This window comes from Serinus canaria, chromosome 25, assembly GCF_022539315.1.
Source record: "Serinus canaria isolate serCan28SL12 chromosome 25, serCan2020, whole genome shotgun sequence".
Classification (NCBI taxonomy): domain Eukaryota; kingdom Metazoa; phylum Chordata; class Aves; order Passeriformes; family Fringillidae; genus Serinus; species Serinus canaria.
The window spans coordinates 12587030-12605974 of NC_066338.1; the positions used below are offsets into that span (position 1 = coordinate 12587030).

An 18945-nucleotide genomic window follows, 5' to 3' on the forward strand; every position below is an offset into this window, starting at 1 on the left:
CCAAACTGGGATTTTCCAGGTCCATTCCCACCTGAAATCCCACCTACACCTGCAGGAAGGGCTGCACCAACCCCTGCAAGGAGAAGGAATGATCAGGAATGGTCAGGAATGATCAGGAATGGTCAGGAATGGTCAGGAATGGTCAGGAATGGTCAGGAATGGTCAGGAATGTCCAAACTGGGATTTTCCAGGTCCATTGCCACCTGAAATCCCACCTACACCTGCAGGAAGCGCTGCACCAACCCTCCAGAAATAAATTAAATAATCCCATCTCTCCATAATAAATAAAGGAAATAAATCCCATCCCTCCAGAAATAACGGAAATAATCCCATCCCTCCAGAAATCAAGGAAATAAACTCCATCCCTCTAGAAATAAAGGAATTAAATCCCATCCCTCCAGAAATAAAGGAATTAAATCCCATCCCTCCAAAATAAATAACAGAAATAAACCCATCCCTCCAAAATAAATAAAGGAAATAAATCCTGTCCCTCCAGAAATAAAGGAAATAATCCAGTCTCTCCAGAAATATAGGAAATAAATCCCAGTCCTCCATAATAAATAATGGAAATAAATCCTGTCCCTCCAGAAATAAAGGAAATAAATCCCATCCTTCCAGAAATAAAGGAAATAAACCCCATCCCTCCAGAAATAAAGGAAATAAATCCCATCCTCCAGAAATAAAGGAAATAAACCCCATCCCAAGCACAAATAAAGGAAATAAAAATATGAAAAATCCCATCCCAAGCCCAGATCCCATCCCTTCACCCCACACCTCATCCCAGCCCTCCTCTTACCCCCGAAAATGCCCCGGGATGGGCACCAAATCCCCCCAGGTCCAGAGGAAATTCCCGGTCCCTGCCGGGGTGGGGATGGGGAGGGAATCCCGGCTGTTGCCACCCAGGCTGGGAGGGCAAAAAACAGCTGAAGATCGTGAGAGGGGAGAGCAGGAGCTGAGTGGGCTCCGAGAGCACTTTAAAAATAGCCAGGGGGGGGAATTTTGGATCCCAAAAGGCGAATTCCAGTGGGGAGGGGGAGGGAGAAGGGAGGGAGTGGGGTGAGGTGGGCAGGGGGTCCCTGGGAGCTGCCCACCCTGGGGGGTTCTCCAGGTGTGGAAGGAATTTTAGAGGGATTTTTGGGAGCTGTGGAAGTTTGAGATCCAGGTTCAACCCCCTGAAAGGATTTCCTACCCAGGTCCTGGATACAAAAACCAAGGAAAAAAAAAAAAAAAATAAAATCAAAATATTTTATCTGCAGCTCTCTGTTCCAATGAGCAATTTTTTGTTTCTTGCGAGCCATAATTGTAAATTTACAATTTGTAAGAAGGTATAAAAAGCATAAATAGAATAAAAACAGGTTTGGAGGCTACTGAAAATGGAGTGTTGCTTGGTGTGGTGGCCATCTCAGCTAGGACAGGGATTTTTTGGGAGTTTGGGGATTTGGGGAGAGGTTTTACAGAGTCGGAGAGAAGTTTGAGAAGAGGATCCGTGCCACGAGGTGGCAGCAGGAGTGGCAGGAACCCCAAAAAAGTAAAAAAAAAAGTAAAAAAGGGCGAAAAGAACCCCCTTGTTTTAGTATTTAGGGCATCTCATAAGGGAGAAATTGGAAAATGAGGGTGAACCTGGAAAATTAAGGATGGTCTGGGGAAAATCAGGGTGAAAATGGGAAAAGGATAAGGGAAAAAATGAGGAGAAATAAAAAATGAGAGTGAATTTTGAAAATATGAGGGCGGTGATGGGAAAAATAGGGGTGAATATGGAAAAATCAGGGTAAAAGAAGGAAAATTAAGGATGAACCGGGAAAAATCAGGATGATCTGGGAAAAATCAGGATGAAAATAGGAAAAAAATGAGAAGAAATAAAAAATGAGAGTGAATTTTGAAAATATGAGGGCGGCGATGGAAAAATAAGGGTGAATATAGAAAATGAAGGATGAACCTGGAAAAATCGGGGTGAAATTAGGAAAAGAATAAGAAATAAAAGGAGAAATAAAAGCACGCCTGGCCCCGCCCCCACACCGCAGGCTCCGCCCACATAACCATATAAGGATAACTGGGGGCGTGGTTTATGTTTATGGGCGGTGCCTACGCCGCCGGCGGGGATTGGGCGGGTTGAGTCACGTGGGGTGGCTGCGGCGGTGTCACGTGACGGCGGGAGCGGTGAGGGCCGTGAGGGGAGCGTGAGGGGAGCGGGGGCACCGTGAGGGGACCGGGGGTACCGGGAGGGCACCGAGGGCACCATGAGGGGATCGAGGGCTTTGGGGACTCCGGCAGCATCTGCCGGTGCCGGGGGGTGCCCTGTGGGAGGATCGCGGGGTACCCTCGGAGGACAGGGGGGTTCTGAGGGGGCTCAGGGCCTTCCCGAGAGCTCCCCGGGACACCCCTGTGCTGCCCCAGACTCGCCTGTCCCCAGCACCGCCTTATTCCCCCTTCTGTCCCCTCAGCACCCCCTTATTCCCCACCCCAGCCCCCCCTTATTTCCCCTTCCGACACCCCCAATAACCCGGCAGAGCCCCCCCAAGTCACCCTTACGTGTTCCCCCCTCTTGAGACCCTCAATCCCCATCCCTTTCCCCCCAACCCCGCCCTCTCCTCGAGCCTCTTCTCCCTCTCAACCCCCCCCCAAAATCCTCAAATCCCTCCGGTGCCGTGTGGGGACTGGGTGGGGGGCATCTCCTCCTGTACCCCCCAAATTCCCTCTCCCTCTTTCAGTCCTTCCCCGATGCTGGGGGTCGGGTGGGGGGCTCTCCCCCTGCACCCCCCCTCTCTCTTGAAGTTCTTCTCCAATGTGGGGTCCTCTCCTGGGGTCTGGAGGGGGGGGGGGTTCTCTCCCTGCACCCCCCAAATCCCCCTTCTCTCTTCCAGCACTTCCCATATCCTGGGGGTCTCTCCATGCACCCCAAACCCCCTCTCTCTTTCAGCCCTTCCCCTCTCCTAGGGGTCTGGGGGTCTCTCCCCCTGCTCCCCCCCAATTCCCCTCTCTCTTCCAGCCCTTCCCCTCTCCTGGGGGTCTGGGGGTTCTCTCCTGCCCCCCCCAATTCCCCCCTCTCTCTTGCAGTCCTTTCTCTCTCCTGGGGGTCTGGGGGTCTCTCCCCCTGCCCCCCCTGAATTCCCCCCTCTCTCTTGCAGCCCCTCCCCGATGCGGGGTCCCCTCCTTGCGGCCGCCGGCGCTGCCATGGGTGGCACGGGCGGTCCCTTGGCCCGCACCATCCGTGCCAAGCTGACCGCAGCTCTCCAACCCACCCACCTGGAGATTCGGGATGATTCCCCCCTCCACGGGGGTCCCCCCGGAGCCGAGACTCATTTCGGGGTGCTGGTGGTGAGCGGGCGTTTCGCGGGGCTGCCGCCGCTGCAGCGGCACCGCCTGGTGCACGAGGCGCTGCGGGCCGAGCTGGCCGGGCCCCTGCACGCCCTGCAGGTCACCGCCCGCACCCCCGAGCAGTGGCAGAGCGACCCCCAGAACCCCCCCGCGCCCCCCTGCCTGGGGGGGTCCAAGAGGGACAAGAGACGCGGGGCTAAGGAGGAGCAGGAGGAGGAGGCGGGGAAGCAGTGAGGGCTCTGGGAGAGCCTCGGGAGCAGCGTGGGGCTGCCGGGACCCCCCCCCCAAAAACTGTGGGGAGCTCACGGGACCCCCCCAGGAACAGCGTGGGACTGCCGGGACCCCCCCCCAGGAACAACAGGATCCCCCCCAGGAACAGCGTGGAGCTCACGGGACCCCCCCCAGGAACAACAGGATCCCCCTAGGAACAGTGTGGGACTGCCAGGACCCCCCCAGGAACAGCAGGACCCCCCCCCCAGGAACAACAGGGGACTGCCAAGAACAACGTGGGGCTGCTGGGACCCCCCCCACTAAGAACAGTGTGGGGATTCCAGGACCCCCCCAAGAACAACGTGGGGCTCATGGGACCCCCCCCAGGAACAGCAGGATCCCCCCCAGGAACAGCGTGGGACTGCCAGGACCCCCCCCAAAAACTGCGTGGAGCTCATGGGACCCCCCCCAGGAACAACAGGATCCCCCCAGGAACAGCGTGGGGATTCCAGGACCCCCCCAGGAACAGCAGGACCCCCCCCAGGAACAACGTGGGGCTCACGAGACCCCCCCAGGAACAGCAGGACCTCCCCAGGAACAGCGTGGGGTTCACAGGAGCCCCCCAGGAATAATGTGGAGCTGCCAAGACCCCCTCTAGGAACAGTGAGGGGGGGGCTCCTGAGACCCCCCCCCAAGGAACAACATGGGGCTCATGGGACCCCCCCCAGGAGAAACAGGACACCCCCAGGAACAGCGTGGGGCTGCCAGGACCCCCCCAAGAACAACATGGGGCTCCTGGGACCCCCACCCCGGTGTCAGCATTGGGAGGGGGCAAAAATAAAGGGGGTCACCCCCTCCCCCACCTCCCACAGCCCCCCCAGGCTGGACCCACCCAGCAGCCCCTCCCTGCTCCCACCCTGGTGGAGATTTTTGGGGTGTCCCTCCCATTGAATCTGAATTAATTTAAATAAATGTGTTCTGTGGGCAGCAGGGGCTGGAGAATCCTTTTCTTTTTTTTGGGGGGGGGGGGGTTGGTAAATATTTTTTTGCCTTTTTTTTTTTTTTTGGATGGGTTTGTTTTGTTGGTTTTTTTTTTTTTTTTTTTCCATTTTAATTAATTTACAAACACCTGAAACTACAGCACGGCACGACAGAGCTACAGGGGGGGGCCGGGGGGGGCCCCCCAAGGACCAGCTACACCAAGGAGGGGACAAAGCACACGGGGGGGGCTGCTTGGAATTGGGGGAGGGGGGCTGCCCTGGGGCTGGGGGGGCTCCCCAGCTCTGCCCAACCCTGTGGGAAAGGGGGCAGAGCATGGGGGACCCCCCCAAGCCCCAAATTAGGAGGGGGCAGAGCACTGGGACCCCCCCTGAACCCCGATTTGAGCACTGGGGACCCCTTGTACCCCAATTTTTGTTTTTTGGGGGGGTTTAGGGGCTGTTTGTGCTTTGCAAACCGCTGGTGGTTTTGGGGTGGGGGGAGGTAAAAGGGTGGGGGGGCAGGGGATTGTGAAGGGGGGGGATTGGGGTGCAGGGAGGGGGAAAAGGGGGTGCGGGGAGCCCCCCCAACCCCCCCTCACCCACAGCCTCAAACAGGGGAAAATCCTTTAAAAATCAGTTAAAAATCCCAAACTGGCAGTTTTGGGGGTCCCCCGCTGCTGCACCCCAAATGAGACCATTGGGGGGGAAGGGGGGGGGGGGCTGTGCTTTGCACCCTGAAAATTGGGGGGGGGGTCACCCAAAATGGGGCATCCTGGGGGGGGGGTATGTGCTTTAAGGGGGGGCACCCTAAAATTGTCGAGGGGATTCTGCACCCCCCAAAGGGACCTGCACCCCAATATTCTCTGCTCCCCCCCACCCCCACCCGAGGCACCCCAAGGGCTCTAACCCCCCCCCCCCCCAAAAAAAATCTGCTGGGGATGGGGAAACTGAGGCACAGGGGGTTCCCCCCCTGCTTCATCCTCCTGCTCCTTGGCTCAGCAGGGATTTGGGGGTTCACAGAAATGGGGGGGGGGGGGGTCAGAGGGTCGGGACCCCCCCTAAATCCTGTCCCACAGCCCCCCAGGAATGAGCAGCAACTCACACAGGGGGTGACACCAAGAAAAGAAACTGGGGGGGCTCTGAGGGGGAGAATTGGGGGTCAGGGGGGGATTTTAGGGGGGGGGGTAAGGAGGTTTTGGGGGCACAGAGGGATTTTTTTTTGGGGGGGGGGGGAGGGGTCCAAGTGCAAATGAAAAAGATCCCAAATGCTCCAAGAAGACGTTTCACAGTGTCTAACGCAGAACTAACCCCGGGGGCACGAGGAGATGGAGGGTGGGGGGGGAAATGCTGGAGTTTGGGGGGTACCCCAGGGAAGGGGGGGGTCCCTCTCCCCCAGCCCCCCATCACTGCAGGACCTGCCCCCTCGTCTCGGGCAGTTTGAGGGCCAGGGAGCTGCCGAGGGCCAGAGCAGCTGAGGCAAAGAGGATGGGCACGGCCTTGGTGATGCCCACGAAGGAGGTGAAGATGCTGATGCCCAGCACGGCTGCCAGCTTGCACAGAGCGTTCAGGAAGCCAAAAGCTGTCGTCCTGGGGAGGATGAGGAGGGTTGGGGTTGGTGGGAGAACCCCCCGGGGGTAAGGGTGGGTGCTCAGCCTCGGGGGGGGCACCTGCAGAGGGGCAGGTGGTGCCATGAAATTGGCACCTGGAGGGTGGAAATGGGCACCCGGCACTCCGAAATGGGGATTCAAAATTCTTAAATTGGCACCCAGCACCCCAAAATGGGAACTCCAAACCCTGAAATGGGCACCCACCACCCCAAAATAGGTACCAGGGCTGGCAAGCAGCACCCAAAAACAGCTGGGAACTCACAGCTGGCACCCAGCACCCCAAAATGGGAATTCAAATTCTTAAATTGGCACCCAGCACCCCAAAATGGGAATTCAAATTCTTAAATTGGCACCCAGCACCCCAAAATTGGAACTCAAACCTGAAATGGGCACCTACCACCCCAAAATGTGTCCCAGGACTGGCAAGCAGCACCCAGAAAACAGCTGGGAACCCACAGCTGGCACCCAGCACCCCAAAATTGGAACTCAAACCCTTCAATGGGCACCCAGCACCCCAAAATGGGAATTCAAAATTCTTAAATGGTCACCCAGCACCCCAAAATTGGAACTCAAACCTGAAATGGGCACCTACCACCCCAAAATGTGTCCCAGGGCTGGCTAGCAGCACCCAGAAAACAGCTGGGAACCCACAGCTGGCACCCAGCACCCCAAAATGGAACTCCAAATCCTTAAATTGGCATCCAACACCCCAAAATGGGAACTCAAATCGTTAAATGGGCACCCAGCACCCCAAAATGGGAACTCAAAATTGTTAAATTCACACCCAGCAGCCCAAAATGGGAATTCAAAATTCTTAAATGGGCACCCAGCACCCCAAAATTGGAACTCAAACCCTTCAATGGGCACCCAGCACCACAAAATGAGAATTCAAAATTCTTAAATTGGCACCCAGCACCCCAAAATGGGAACTCAAACCCTTAAATGGGCACCCAAGCACCCCCAAAATTACAGGGCTGGAAAACAGCACACCCAGAAACAGCTGGGAACCCACAGCTGGCACCGCACCCCAAATTGGAACTCAAACCTGACATGGGAACCTACCACCCCAAATAGGTCCCAGGGCTGGCAAGCAGCACCCAGAACACAGCTGGGAACCCACAGCTGGCACCCAGCAACCCAAAATGGAACTCCAAATCCTTAAATTGGCATCCAACCCCCAAAATGGGAACTCAAATCGTTAATGGGCACCCAGCAGCACAAAATGGGAACTCTTCCCTTGGCCCCCCGCCCCCCAAAATGGGAAACTCCAACCCCTTTCTTTAAATGGGCACCAGCACCGCAACCCAAAATAGGTACCAGGGCTGCAAGCAAAACAGCCACCAGACAGAAAACAGCTGGGAACCCACAGCTGGCACCCAGCACCCCAAAATTGGAACTTCAAACCTGAAAATGGGCACCTACCACCCCAAAAATAGGTCCCAGGGCTGGCAAGCAGGAGCCCCAGAGGAAACAGGTGGGAACCCACAGCTGGCACCCAGCACCCCAAAATTGGAACTCAAACCCTTCAATGGGCACCCAGCACCCCAAAATGGGAATTCAAAATTCTTAAAATGGTCACCCAGCACCCCAAAATTGGAACTCAAACCTGAAATGGGCACCTACCACCCCAAAATGTGTCCCAGGGCTGGCTAGCAGCACCCAGAAAACAGGCTGGGAACCCACAGCTGGCACCCAGCACCCAAAATGGAACTCCAATCCTTAAATTGGCATCCAACACCCCAAAATGGGAACTCAAATCGTTAAATGGGTACCCAGCAGCACAAAATGGGAACTCAAAATTGTTAAATTCACACCCAGCAGCCCAAAATGGGAATTCAAAATTCTTAAATGGGCACCCAGCACCCCAAAATTGGAACTCAAACCCTTCAATGGGCACCCAGCACCACAAAATGAGAATTCAAAATTCTTAAATTGGCACCCAGCACCCCAAAATGGGAACTCCAAACCCTTAAATGGGCACCCAGCACCCCAAAATAGGTACCAGGGCTGGCAAACAGCACCCAGAAACAGCTGGGAACCCACAGCTGGCACCCAGCACCCCAAAATTGGAACTCAAACCTGAAATGGGCACCTACCACCCCAAAATAGGTCCCAGGGCTGGCAAGCAGCACCCAGAAACAGCTGGGAACCCACAGCTGGCACCCAGCACCCCAAAATGGGAACTCCAAATCCTTAAATTGGCATCCAACACCCCAAAATGGGAACTCAAATCGTTAAATGGGTACCCAGCAGCACAAAATGGGAACTCAAAATTGTTAAATTCACACCCAGCACCCCAAAATGGGAATTCAAATTCTTAAATGGGCACCCAGCACCCCAAAATGGGAACTCCAAACCCTTAAATTGGCATCCAACATCCCAAAATGGGAACTCAAAATTGTTAAATTCACACCCAGCACCCCAAATTGGGAATTCAAAATCCTTAAATGGGCACCCAGCACCCCAAAATGGGTCCCAGGGCTGGCAAGCAGCACCCAAAAAACAGCTGGGAACCCACAGCTGGCACCCAGCGCCCCAAACCTCCCTCCTTGCACCCAAATCCTCCACTCAGCACCCAAAATTTCACTCCTTGCACCCAAAATCCCCCTGCCCGGCCCCCACCTCTTGTCAGAGGGGTAGAGCTCCACGGTGAGCACGTCGAGCGCGTTCCAGGAGGCGATGCTGACCCCCCCAAAGAGGCAGAGCAGGGCGATCATGGCAGACTCGCTGTTCCCAAAGGACAGGAAGAAGCAGCTGATGCAGGACATGACACTGGAGCCAGCTGGAGGACACGTGGACACGTCAGAGTGCGGGGAAACTGAGGCACGGGGTGGGACTTGGGGGGCTGACAGTCCCAAAAGGGAGAGGGAGGTGGGGGGGACCAGGAGGTCACCAGAGATGGAGGTGACGGGTGGGAGGAGGATCAGGAAAGTCCCCAAGGGGTGATGGATGGAGATGGGGTGGCCCACCAAGGTAAAGGTGATGGTGGTGGGTCAAGAGATGGGGGTGACCTATCAGGAGGTCCCCAAGAGGTCACCAGAGGTGGAGGAGGATCAGGAAAGTCCCCAAGGGGTGATGGATGGAGATGGGGTGGCCCACCAGGATAAAGGTGATGGTGGTGGGTCAAGAGATGGGGGTGACCCACCAGGAGGTCACCAGAGATGGAGGTGACCAACAGGTGGGAGGAGGATGAGGAAAGTCCCCAAAGGATGATGGAGGTGGGGTGACCCCCCGGGGCAGAGGTGATGGTGGTGGGTGAAGAAGACCAAGAGCCTGGTTTGGGCTGGAAGGCCCCTCCAGGACCCCCCAGCCCCACCAAGGCTGCCCCAAGCCCCTCCTGTTGCCCACCCAGCATGCGCAGGCGGCCGATCTTGTCCATGAGCAGGGCCGAGACGATGTTCCCGGGAGCACGGCCAGGGTGCCCAGGAAGCTGACAAAGTAGATCATGTAGGCGTTGTTGTCGTCGCTGAAGTCCAGCTGGCAGCCCTCCTTGTTGTGCAGGAACGTGCTGTTCACCACCCGGCTGTTGATGAACTTGTACTCGAACAGATCTGGGGGGACAGTGGGGCCACGGGGTCACCCCATCTCCGTGCGCACCTGCTGGCCCCTCCCACCCCACCTGGTGGGTCCACCACCCCCTTGGGGACCACCCTGGTCCTTATCTCTGCCACCCCAACTCTGTCATGACACTGGGGACCTTCCTCCAAGCTGCCGGCCCACCCGCATCTCCACCAAAATCCTGGGGGCCACCCTGGTGGGCAGGTTATCTCTGCCAGCCCCCCAACTCCATCGTGTCACTGAGGGCTTTCCTGACCTTCTTCCACCCTGGTGGGCCAGGTTATCTCTGCCAGCCCAACTCCATCATGCACTGAGGGCTTTCCTGATCTTCTTCCACCCTGGTGGGTCAGGTTATCTCTGCCACCCCAACTCCATCGTGTCACTGAGGGCTTTCCTGACCTTCCTCCACCTTGGTGGGCCAGGTTATCTCTGCCACCCCAACTCCATCATGCACTGAGGGCTTTCCTGACCCTCCTCCACCCTGGTGGGCCAGGTTATCTCTGCCACCCCAACTCCATCGTGTCACTGGGGGCTTTCCTGACCTTCCTCCAAGCCGCTGGCCCACCCTCATCTCCACCAAAATCCTGGGCCCACCCTGGTGGGTCACCCCCTCCCATTGCCCCACCTGTGTTGTAGAAGACGGTGGAGATGAAGGTGCAGTTCTTGAAGAAGGTGTTGCTGGAGGTGATGTCCTCGAAGTAACACTCCTCAAAGAGCGAGTCCTCGAATATCACCGACTTCATCTTCAGCCCGATGAACCTGCACGGGGTTGGGGGACAGGAGGGAGACCCCAGGTGCCCCCCAAGCTCAGCCCCGAGCTCAGCAGTGCCAGGCTCAGCCTGCCCTGACTCACTTGTCGTTGAAGTACTCCCCACCGCGGTGCACTTGGTTCTCCAGGGTGAAGTTGAAGGTGAAGTGCCGAACCTTCTCGCGCGTGAAGAGCTTCGTGCGCGACGCGTACTCGATGCTCTGCAGGTGCTTGATCATGTCCGGGAACCACACGGTGAGCCCGTAGTAGCTGCGGGGACAGGGGTGAGCGGGCACCACACACCTGGGCTTGCCAGAGCTGCCCCGGGGCTCCCAGGGCTATGCCAGGGATGCTCGTTCCATCCCATCCCACTTGGTGCTGCCCCATCCCATCCCATGGATCCCATCCAATCCCATTCCATCCCATCCTCACTGATCCCATCCCATCCCATGGATCCCATCCTCTCCCATCCCATACAATCCCATCTCACTGATCCCATCCCATCCCACTGATCCCATCCCATCCCATGGATCCCATCCTCTCCCATCCCATCCCATCCATCCCATCCCATCCAATCCCATCCCATGGATCCCATCCTCTCCCATCCCATCCCATGGATCCCATTGATTCTATTCCATTGATCCCATCCCATGGATCCCATCCCATCCCACTGATCCCATCCCATCCCATCCCATCCAATCCCATCCCATCCCATCGATTCTATCCCATCCCATTGATCCCATCCCATCCCACGGATCCCATCCCATGGATCCCACGGACCCCACCCCACCCCGCAGCACCTGAAGGACATGGTGAACCACACCGCCATCATCATCAGCGTCACCCGCCGGTACTCGGGCACGAAGCACTGCTGGAAGTTGCTCCAGACCTGCGCAGGGACACGGGAGGTGACAAGGACACCGGCGGTGACAGGGGGCACAGGGAGCCCTGGGCGGCCCCGGCCTCACCTGCTGGGACAGGTTGAGACATCGGACCAGCCAGCGCCGGTACCACGTCCCGGTGTCCGACTGGATCTCGATCAGCTCGTCCTCCCTCTTGATGGTCTTGATGTGGGTGACCTGTGGGTGGCACAGATTGGGGACACCAGGAAGCCACCAAGAACTTCACTCCTTGCACCCAAAACCTCACTCCTTGCACCCAAAACCTCACTCCTTGCGCCCAAAACCTCACTCCTTGCACCCAAATCCTCCACCCAGCACCCAAAACTTCACTCCTTGCACCCAAAACCTCATCCTTGCACCCAAAACCTCCACCCAGCGCCCAAAACCTCATCCTTGCACCCAAAACCTCCCCCCAGCGCCCAGCTGTGCCTCAGTTTCCCCACCTGTCACAGCAGCATTCCCCTGGTGGTGCTTTTCCCAGAGGTGGGAATTGCACCCCTGCTCCAGGAGGACACCCCACCCTCACTTGGGGTGCTGGGGACCCCAGGAGGGTCATCCCTGGGGGGTCCTTACCGAGAAGACCCTCTCGGGGTGGCCCTTGGCCCTCATGTTGGTGTCATGGACCTGCTTCAGCACCATCCAGGCCTCGTCGTGCTTCCCATTCTGTGAGGGCAGGGACAGGTCACCCCGGGACACCCCAAACCTGGACCCTGACCCCCATCAACGGTGCCTGCCTGGGTTCCACCACCCACCTGGGAGCCTCCCACCATCTTCATCACCTTCTCAGGGTTCCCCCCATCCGTCTGGGTCCCACCATCCACTTGGGGGGTTCCTGCTCAGTTCCACCCCTCTCCAAAACCCACTGGGGTCCTGCCACCTACCTGGGGATTCCTCCATCATCTTCATCTTCATCCCCTCCTCATGGTCTCCCCATCCCTCTGGGTCCCACCATCCACCTGGGGGGTTCCTGCTCAGTTCCACCCCTCTCCAAAACCCACCTGGGGCTTCCTGTCCAGGCCTCACCACCCCCTGTGTGTCCCTTCCTGGGGACCCTCAAGCCACCCCCCACTCCAGGTCCCCGATGCAGCCCAGGTTCCCCCCATGCCCCCCCAGAGCCCACCTCCAGGTAGAACCGCGGGCTCTCCGGCATGGTGGTGAGCGCCCCGATGGCGAAGACCGAGGGGAAGGCGCAGACGAGGACGAAAACCCTCCAGCTGTGGAATTGGTACGCAGAGCCCATCTGGAAGCTCCAGCCTGGACAGGGGACAGGACACGGTGGTGGGGCCGAGCCCCGGCTGACCCCCCGTGTGCCACCAGCCCAGGGCTCCTACCGTAGTGGGGGATGATGGCCCAGGCCATGGCGGAAGCGTAGATGCCCCCGATCATCCAGAACATGCAGAGCCAGCTCAGGTGCTCCCCGCGCTTCTCCTGCGCCAGGAACTCCGAGAAGTAGGAGAAGACGATGGGGATGGAGCCGCCGATGCTGGGGATGGAAGGGAGGGAGCAGCATCACCCCCCGCCCCACCACGCACGGGGGGGAGATCAGCCCCTGCTCTGGGGGTCCCTGCGTGGCTGGTGTGGTGTTCCCATTCCCTGGGAAAATCCCTTGGCCCGGGATTTCCTCTGAGAAGGCTCAGAGGAAAAGGAAAACAAGAATTCCCTGATTTGCTTCTGCTGTGTTTTGCTGCTCTGGAATGTGGTTGGAGGTTGATTACCCCCAGGTGGTTGTTTCGTTGGATTTGCTGTGAGTTGTTTTGACTCTTTGGGCAACTGGGGCCAACTGGGGACTCTGGAGAGAGCCACGAGTTTTTCATTATTATCTTTTTAACCTTCTGTGAGTGTCCTTTCTGTATTCTTTAGTATAGATAGGTTAATATTAATGTAATATAGTATAATATAATATAGTATCATAAAATAACAAATTAGCCTGAGAGCACGGAATCAGATTCATCATTCCTTCCTTCATCTGGGGGGGAAAACAAATGCAACAGCTGAGCCACCCCTGCCAGTGTCCTTTCTGTATTCTTTAGTATAGTTAATATTAATATAATATAGTATCAAAATATAATATAGCATCATAAAATAATAAATTGGCTTTATGAGAACATCGAGTCAGATTCATCCTTCCTTCCTTCCTCTTGGGGGCACACAAATACAACAGCTGGGCCCCCCCTGCCAGTATCCTTTCTGTATTCTTTAGGATAGTTGATATTAATATAATATGGTATCATAAAACAACAAATTAGCCTTCTGAGGACACGAAGTCAAATTCATCCTTCCTTCCTTGTCTTGGGGGCACACAAATTCAACAGCTGAGCCCCCCCCGCCAGTATCCTTTCTGTATTCGTTAGTATAATATAGTTTAACATTCTTTAACATAATATAGCATCATAAAATAATAAATTAGGTTTATGAGAACACAGAGTCAGATCCACCATTCCTTCCTCAGTCTGGGGGCCGAAGGAAGCAAACCCAAAGCTGGCCCCCCCTTACCCCACGCCCGAGAGCAGGCGGCAGAAGAGGAAGGTGCCGTAGCCCTGGACGAAGGAGGAGAAGAAGGCGAAGACGCTGTTGACGGAGAGGGAGATGAGGAGGCACTGCCTTCGGCCCAGCCGGTCGGCCAGCCCGCCCCACACGAACGCGCCCACCATCATGCCCAGGTACACGATGAGCCCTGGGGAGGGGGGGACACACAGCCAGGTCAGTGCTGGGGGACACAGGGACCTGCACCCCGAGTCAGCCGGAGGAGGGGGAGCACCCTCGGGTCTTGGGCAGGGACCCTCTCCTCAAAACGTTGGGTGGCCTTGAGGGGAGGGGACACAGTCCACTGTTGTCCCCCTGCTCTGCTCAGGGTCTGTGGGACATGTGTCCCCTCACCCCTGTCCCAAGAGTGTCACATCTCAGGGACGAGGGGTGTCCCCTGGGGTTTGGGGGGTGTCAGGCTCTGGCAAGCATCGCAGAGAAGGGGGAAGCCATGGGACAAAGCCCCCCACAGCCCCCCAAACCCAGCCTCAGCATCCACTGCCCAAATTTCAGCCATTGCTCATGTGGGGACCTGTGTGGGACTGGGAGGAGGACGGTGGGAGCCCTCACCAGGGGATCCTCGTCCCCACATCCCTTCCTGGACCCCACACCCCGCGGCCTCGTGGCCTCCCAATTCTTCCTGTGCTCCCCCATAGCCCCTGTGACCCCCATGTCCTTCCCCATCCCCACCCTCCCGTGCTCCTCAATGTCCCCCTACATTCCACGTGTCTCTCTGCACCCCCACACCTCCCAGTGCCCCTCCACGACCCCCAGCCCCCCTCCCTGCCCCCCCGTGCCCCTCTCCTCACCCAGCATGCCCTTGTTGGAGTCGGACAGGCACATGTCCTTCTCGGCGCTGGGCAGGACGAAGCCCACCACAAAGATCTCCACGCCATCAGCCATCAGGGCCAGGCCCAGGACAAAGTAGAGGGTCCACTGGAAGCGGCCATGGCCACACTCCTGCAGGATGAGCTCGTACTGCTGCGCCAGCTCCTCCCTGTCCTTCCTCCGCTGCCCCTCGCTGTCGTCGAAGGCTCCGGCGGCCGCCGCGGCCCCCAGGCGCTCCCCCCCCTTCAGCGACTCCTGCCGGGGGATCCCTTGGTATTCGCCCTCGTAGATCTCATCCTCCTCATCGTGGCCTTCCGTGGCGTCGCTGGACACCCCCTCCTCCTCGTTGGCCCCCTCGCCCCCCCGGTAGTAGCCGTCCTGGGGCGCGTAGTCTTCATCATCCTCCTCCTCCTCGAAGCGGGTGTAGGAGCGGCGGGTGTACTCGTCCTGCACTCGGTCCATGCCCCTGCTCACCTTCTTGGCCGCGTGTTTCTTCACCTCCTTGGCGATGTCCTTGGCGCCGCGGATGAAGGCGGTCCGGTCCCGGAACGACTCCTCCATGGTGCCCTCGGGGCTGGCACGGGGCTGCTGGAGGTGCTGGGGGGTCTCTGCTTCAGGGGCTGCGCCCTCAGGCCCGGGGTGAGGGGAGAGGGGTGGTGGAGACACCCATCCGTGGAACGGGGGGTGGGAGGACCCTGGATGCCAGCCTGGACCTGGGAAGGCCAGACAAAAGCAGGCTGAGGTCAGCGGGGGTGGCCCTGAGGGTCACTTTGCACTTTTTCTCCGTCTCGGATGGAAACAGGAGGATTAGAGGACACAGGCTCAAGCTGCGTCAGGGAAGGTACAGGCTGGATATTAGGGAAAAAATTTTTCACTGAAAGAATAATAAAGTACTGGAATGCTCTTCCCAGGGAGGTGGTGGAATCACCATCTCTGGATGTGTTTGAAAAGCCTGGCCATGGCACTGGGTGCTGTGGTCTGGTGGAGGTGTGAGGGCACAGGTTGGATGATGATCTCAGAGGTCTCTTCCAACCTCATCATTCTGGGATTCTGGGATTTGGGGACCCCTCAGTGAAGCAGCAGGTGGGGGCTGGGGTGGGGACATGCTGAGAGAGGCTGGCTCCATGACAGCCCCCTTCCCCTCACTCAGGGGGCTCCAGCTGCCACAGCTCCCTGGGACCCCCCAGTCCCCCTGGGTCCATCCCTCCTGCCCCCATCCCAAAGCACAGGGGAGCTGGGGGGACAGCAGGGACACTGAGCACCCCCAGGACTGCGAGTCACCCCAAAAACAAGGCCATGATCAGCTCTGGACCAAAGCTCCTCATTCCCCTGGGTGCCACAGGGAGGATGAGGGGGTCAGGAGGTCCCCAAACCCTCCCAGCACTGCCCTGGCTGGGTGGCTCAGGGTACAGGAGCCCCTCAGAGGATCCCTGGGGGAGTCCCTCGAGTGACAGTGACCCGAGTGTGCCAGGCCATGCTCACTGCAGGAGCTGCCAGGCAGGATTTGCTGCAGGAGATGCCAGCACTGGCAGATGCTGACCCGGCCAAAGTGGGCTGGGGGCTACCACGAGCTCCCCGGGGGGAGGAGAGGGACATTCAAATACCTGGGGGTGGCATCTCCTTGTCCCTTCACATCCCAGCATCCCACCCCCTCTTCCCCACACCCACTGCACAGAGCCCGGCTCAGCTCGTGACAGGGACGGACCCGCAGCCCCCAGCCCCCGATGCTGCTGCTCCCCCACCCTCGGGGGCCATCGTGACCCCTCCCCAAGCGCTATTTTTATCTCTGGCCGGGCTGGAAGGAGCTGAGAGCAGAGGGACGCAGCCGGCGACGTGTCCCCCCCTGGCCAGGCGAGGGGACAGGGCACGCAGGGACGCTAAATTTAGAATGGAGCGATTTGGGAAGCCTGCAGGGAGGGGGGCTGCGGCACAGCACGGGCCCCCACTCTCGAGCAGAGGCAGGCGGGTGGTTTGACAGGATTAAAATGGCAAATTCCCCCCCCCCGGCTGCAGGGAGACCCCAGTCCCCACCCCGGGGCTCCTGGATCCATGACCAAGGTCATTTTGCTCCAGCCAGGCTGGAGGTTCCCATTGGAATCTCCCCGTGTGGGGCCGGCATTGCACAGCCCGGGAGGTGTTTGGGGCTGGGGGAGGAATGAGGGAGCAGGGAGAGGCTGGGAGCACGGTGAGGATGAGGATGGGCTGGAGGAGCAAGGTCACGGCTGGCTCCGTGATAGAGAGCGGCCGTACAAACCGGGGGGAGCCTCGAGCGGCCGAGCCGACGCCAGGAGCCGGAGCTGGCTGAGATCGGGGGTTTGATCCCACAAGAGAGCCAGAAATCCCCCAGAGCACCATCCCTGAAATGCGGGAGTCAGGGAGATCCCCAAAAAATGCCCGTCTGGGGGCCGAGCACGCCGCTGGCCCTGCAGCCCCGCCGTGGCGTTGGACAGCTCTGCACAAGGTTATCGGCGCTGGCTCTGTCTCCTCCTGCCACGCAGCCGAGAGGAGCCGAGGATGGATGGAACCGCGCACCCCAAAACCCCGGGAGTCCCACACTGGGGGGGCTGCATCCCCCCTCCACACCATCCCCCCCATCCCCCGCAGCCCCCAGCCTCCCTGCGGAACGCCAGGAACATGGCGACAAGGGGGAAGAATTGGGAATAGCTCGTGTCCAAGGTCACCCCCCAAAATCACCCCCCGCTACCCCTTCCCCAGAAACCCCCCGGTTCCCCCCTCCCATCCCTGCGGAGAATCCCGATCCCCTCCGTGCGGCCACAGGCGCGGGGGGGGATGAGGGCAGCCCCCCAAAAACGCACATCCAAAGGCAGAGCCGGGCTCCGGAGAAGGTTTTCCAGGACAAAATGGCCACAGCAAGTGGGGAAGGGGAAGCCGAACCCCGAATCCATCAGCGCCTCCGAGGACGCCGATTAACGCCGCGGGGAGGGGGGGATGCGGGGTATAAACCCATTTTTTGTTGCCCCTTACCTGGCTCAGCGCTCGCCCCGCTCCAGCTCCTTCCCGAGGGATGCTCCGGTGAGGAAGGATGCTCGGGAAGGGATACGGAGATGAAGGAGGATGCTCCGGCAGCGCCGGCAGCTCCCGGGTACCAGCGCTAGCGCCGCAGCCTCCGCCGCGCACACGGAGCGCTGGGAGAGTCCATCGGCGCAGCCCCGGGAAGGGAGGGATCAACCACGGCACGCGGAGAACCGGGGGGGCTCGGCGGGGGCGGGGGGCTCGGCCCACCGTGGGGGGAGAGCGGCGGAGCTCCCGGGATGCGCAAGCGGAGCTCCCCGGGATCGGGGTTGCCGTGATGGAGCTGCCGGGATGGAGCCGCTCCGGAGGCTGCGGGTGGAGGGGAGCGGAGGGTGGGGTGGGGGGCACCAACCCGGGGCCCCCCCGGAGCTCTCGGTGAAGCTCAGCCCGCCCCTACCCCGCGCTGCCGCCCCCCGCCCCCGTCACGGCTGAGTCACGGCCTCCGCGGGGCTGGATTGGGAATTTTTGGGATCAAATCGTCCCCGCCTGGGCTGGTCAGACTCGGCCCCGAGGCGACAACGCGACACAAAAAACCCCCGATGGATTTTTTTAGGGAATTTTTAGGGCTGGAGATGCACGCTGCAGCACGGGATGTCCAAAGCCACCCTCATTTCCCATGGATGGATTCCCGAGGGTGGGAAATTGGGAGCTGCAGCTCTCCAAGCCCCAAACCCTCCCGAAAAAAAGGCTGTGGGGTGCTCCTGGGACTGGCTGAGCTCAGAGTGGGGGGAGTTTGGGGTGACCCCACAAGCAAGATCCTCTCTGACCCCCTTCATCCTGCACCCCAACTTTCCCTGAGCCCCCCTCCTCCTGCATCCCTCCCCAATTTCCAGGGTGCCAACCCCAAAGCCTCACACTCTGTCAGGATCCAAGATCAGCATTTCCACCCCTGAGACTGGAAAAACAGCGATGGGAACCTGCACTGGGAAGGATTTAGAAATCCACTGAGAAGCAAATTGTGACATTGATAGTTGGGAAAAAAAATCCTAAAAGAGGGGTGGAAGTGCAGGGCAAGGCTGGCAGTGGAGGAAATGGGAAGCACCAGGATCCAGGCTGTGCCCTCCAGGGATCACAGGGGAGGGGACAAGGAGTGCCACAGCCTCAGGCACCTGGTGACTCACGTGCCACTGTCACCACAGAGCACCCGGGGAGTTTTTGTGGATCATCGGAGGGAACAGGCTTGGCAGAAGGACAGAGAATGGCTCCTCTTGTCCTGAGAGCCCCAATCCAGCCCAAAACGT

The 18945-nt window shown here is 58.7% G+C and overlaps 2 protein-coding genes across 3 annotated transcripts; one reads left to right on the forward strand and one right to left on the reverse strand.

Annotated features, from left to right (window-relative positions):
* Window positions 1–2094: 2094 nt before the first annotated feature.
* Window positions 2095–3564, forward strand: BOLA1 (bolA family member 1). 2 transcript variants are annotated; one of them, XM_050984605.1, is made up of 2 exons: window positions 2095–2157; window positions 3126–3564. In XM_050984605.1, exon 2 carries the CDS (start codon window positions 3136–3138, stop codon window positions 3547–3549), a length of 414 nt encoding a protein of 137 aa, XP_050840562.1. In that variant the 5' UTR covers window positions 2095–2157; window positions 3126–3135; the 3' UTR covers window positions 3550–3564. The 2 variants fall into 2 exon arrangements, with proteins under 2 accessions (XP_050840562.1, XP_050840563.1); XM_050984606.1 differs by having other exon boundaries at window positions 2147–2197.
* Window positions 3565–5908: 2344 nt separating this feature from the next.
* SV2A (synaptic vesicle glycoprotein 2A) lies at window positions 5909–15232 on the reverse strand. Its single transcript, XM_050984412.1, is given in 13 exon segments — window positions 5909–6092; window positions 8735–8894; window positions 9461–9520; window positions 9523–9663; window positions 10296–10429; window positions 10524–10688; window positions 11219–11307; window positions 11387–11497; window positions 11894–11983; window positions 12441–12574; window positions 12652–12803; window positions 13814–13994; window positions 14653–15232. Coding segments are annotated over 13 exon segments (2181 nt in total).
* Between the last annotated feature and the right edge of the window lie 3713 nt (window positions 15233–18945).

What these genes read in the sequence shown, in the direction of transcription:
- BOLA1 (XM_050984605.1), top strand. Translation starts at nt 3,136, where the DNA reads ATGCGGGGTCCCCTCCTTGCGGCCGCCGGCGCTGCCATGGGTGGCACG.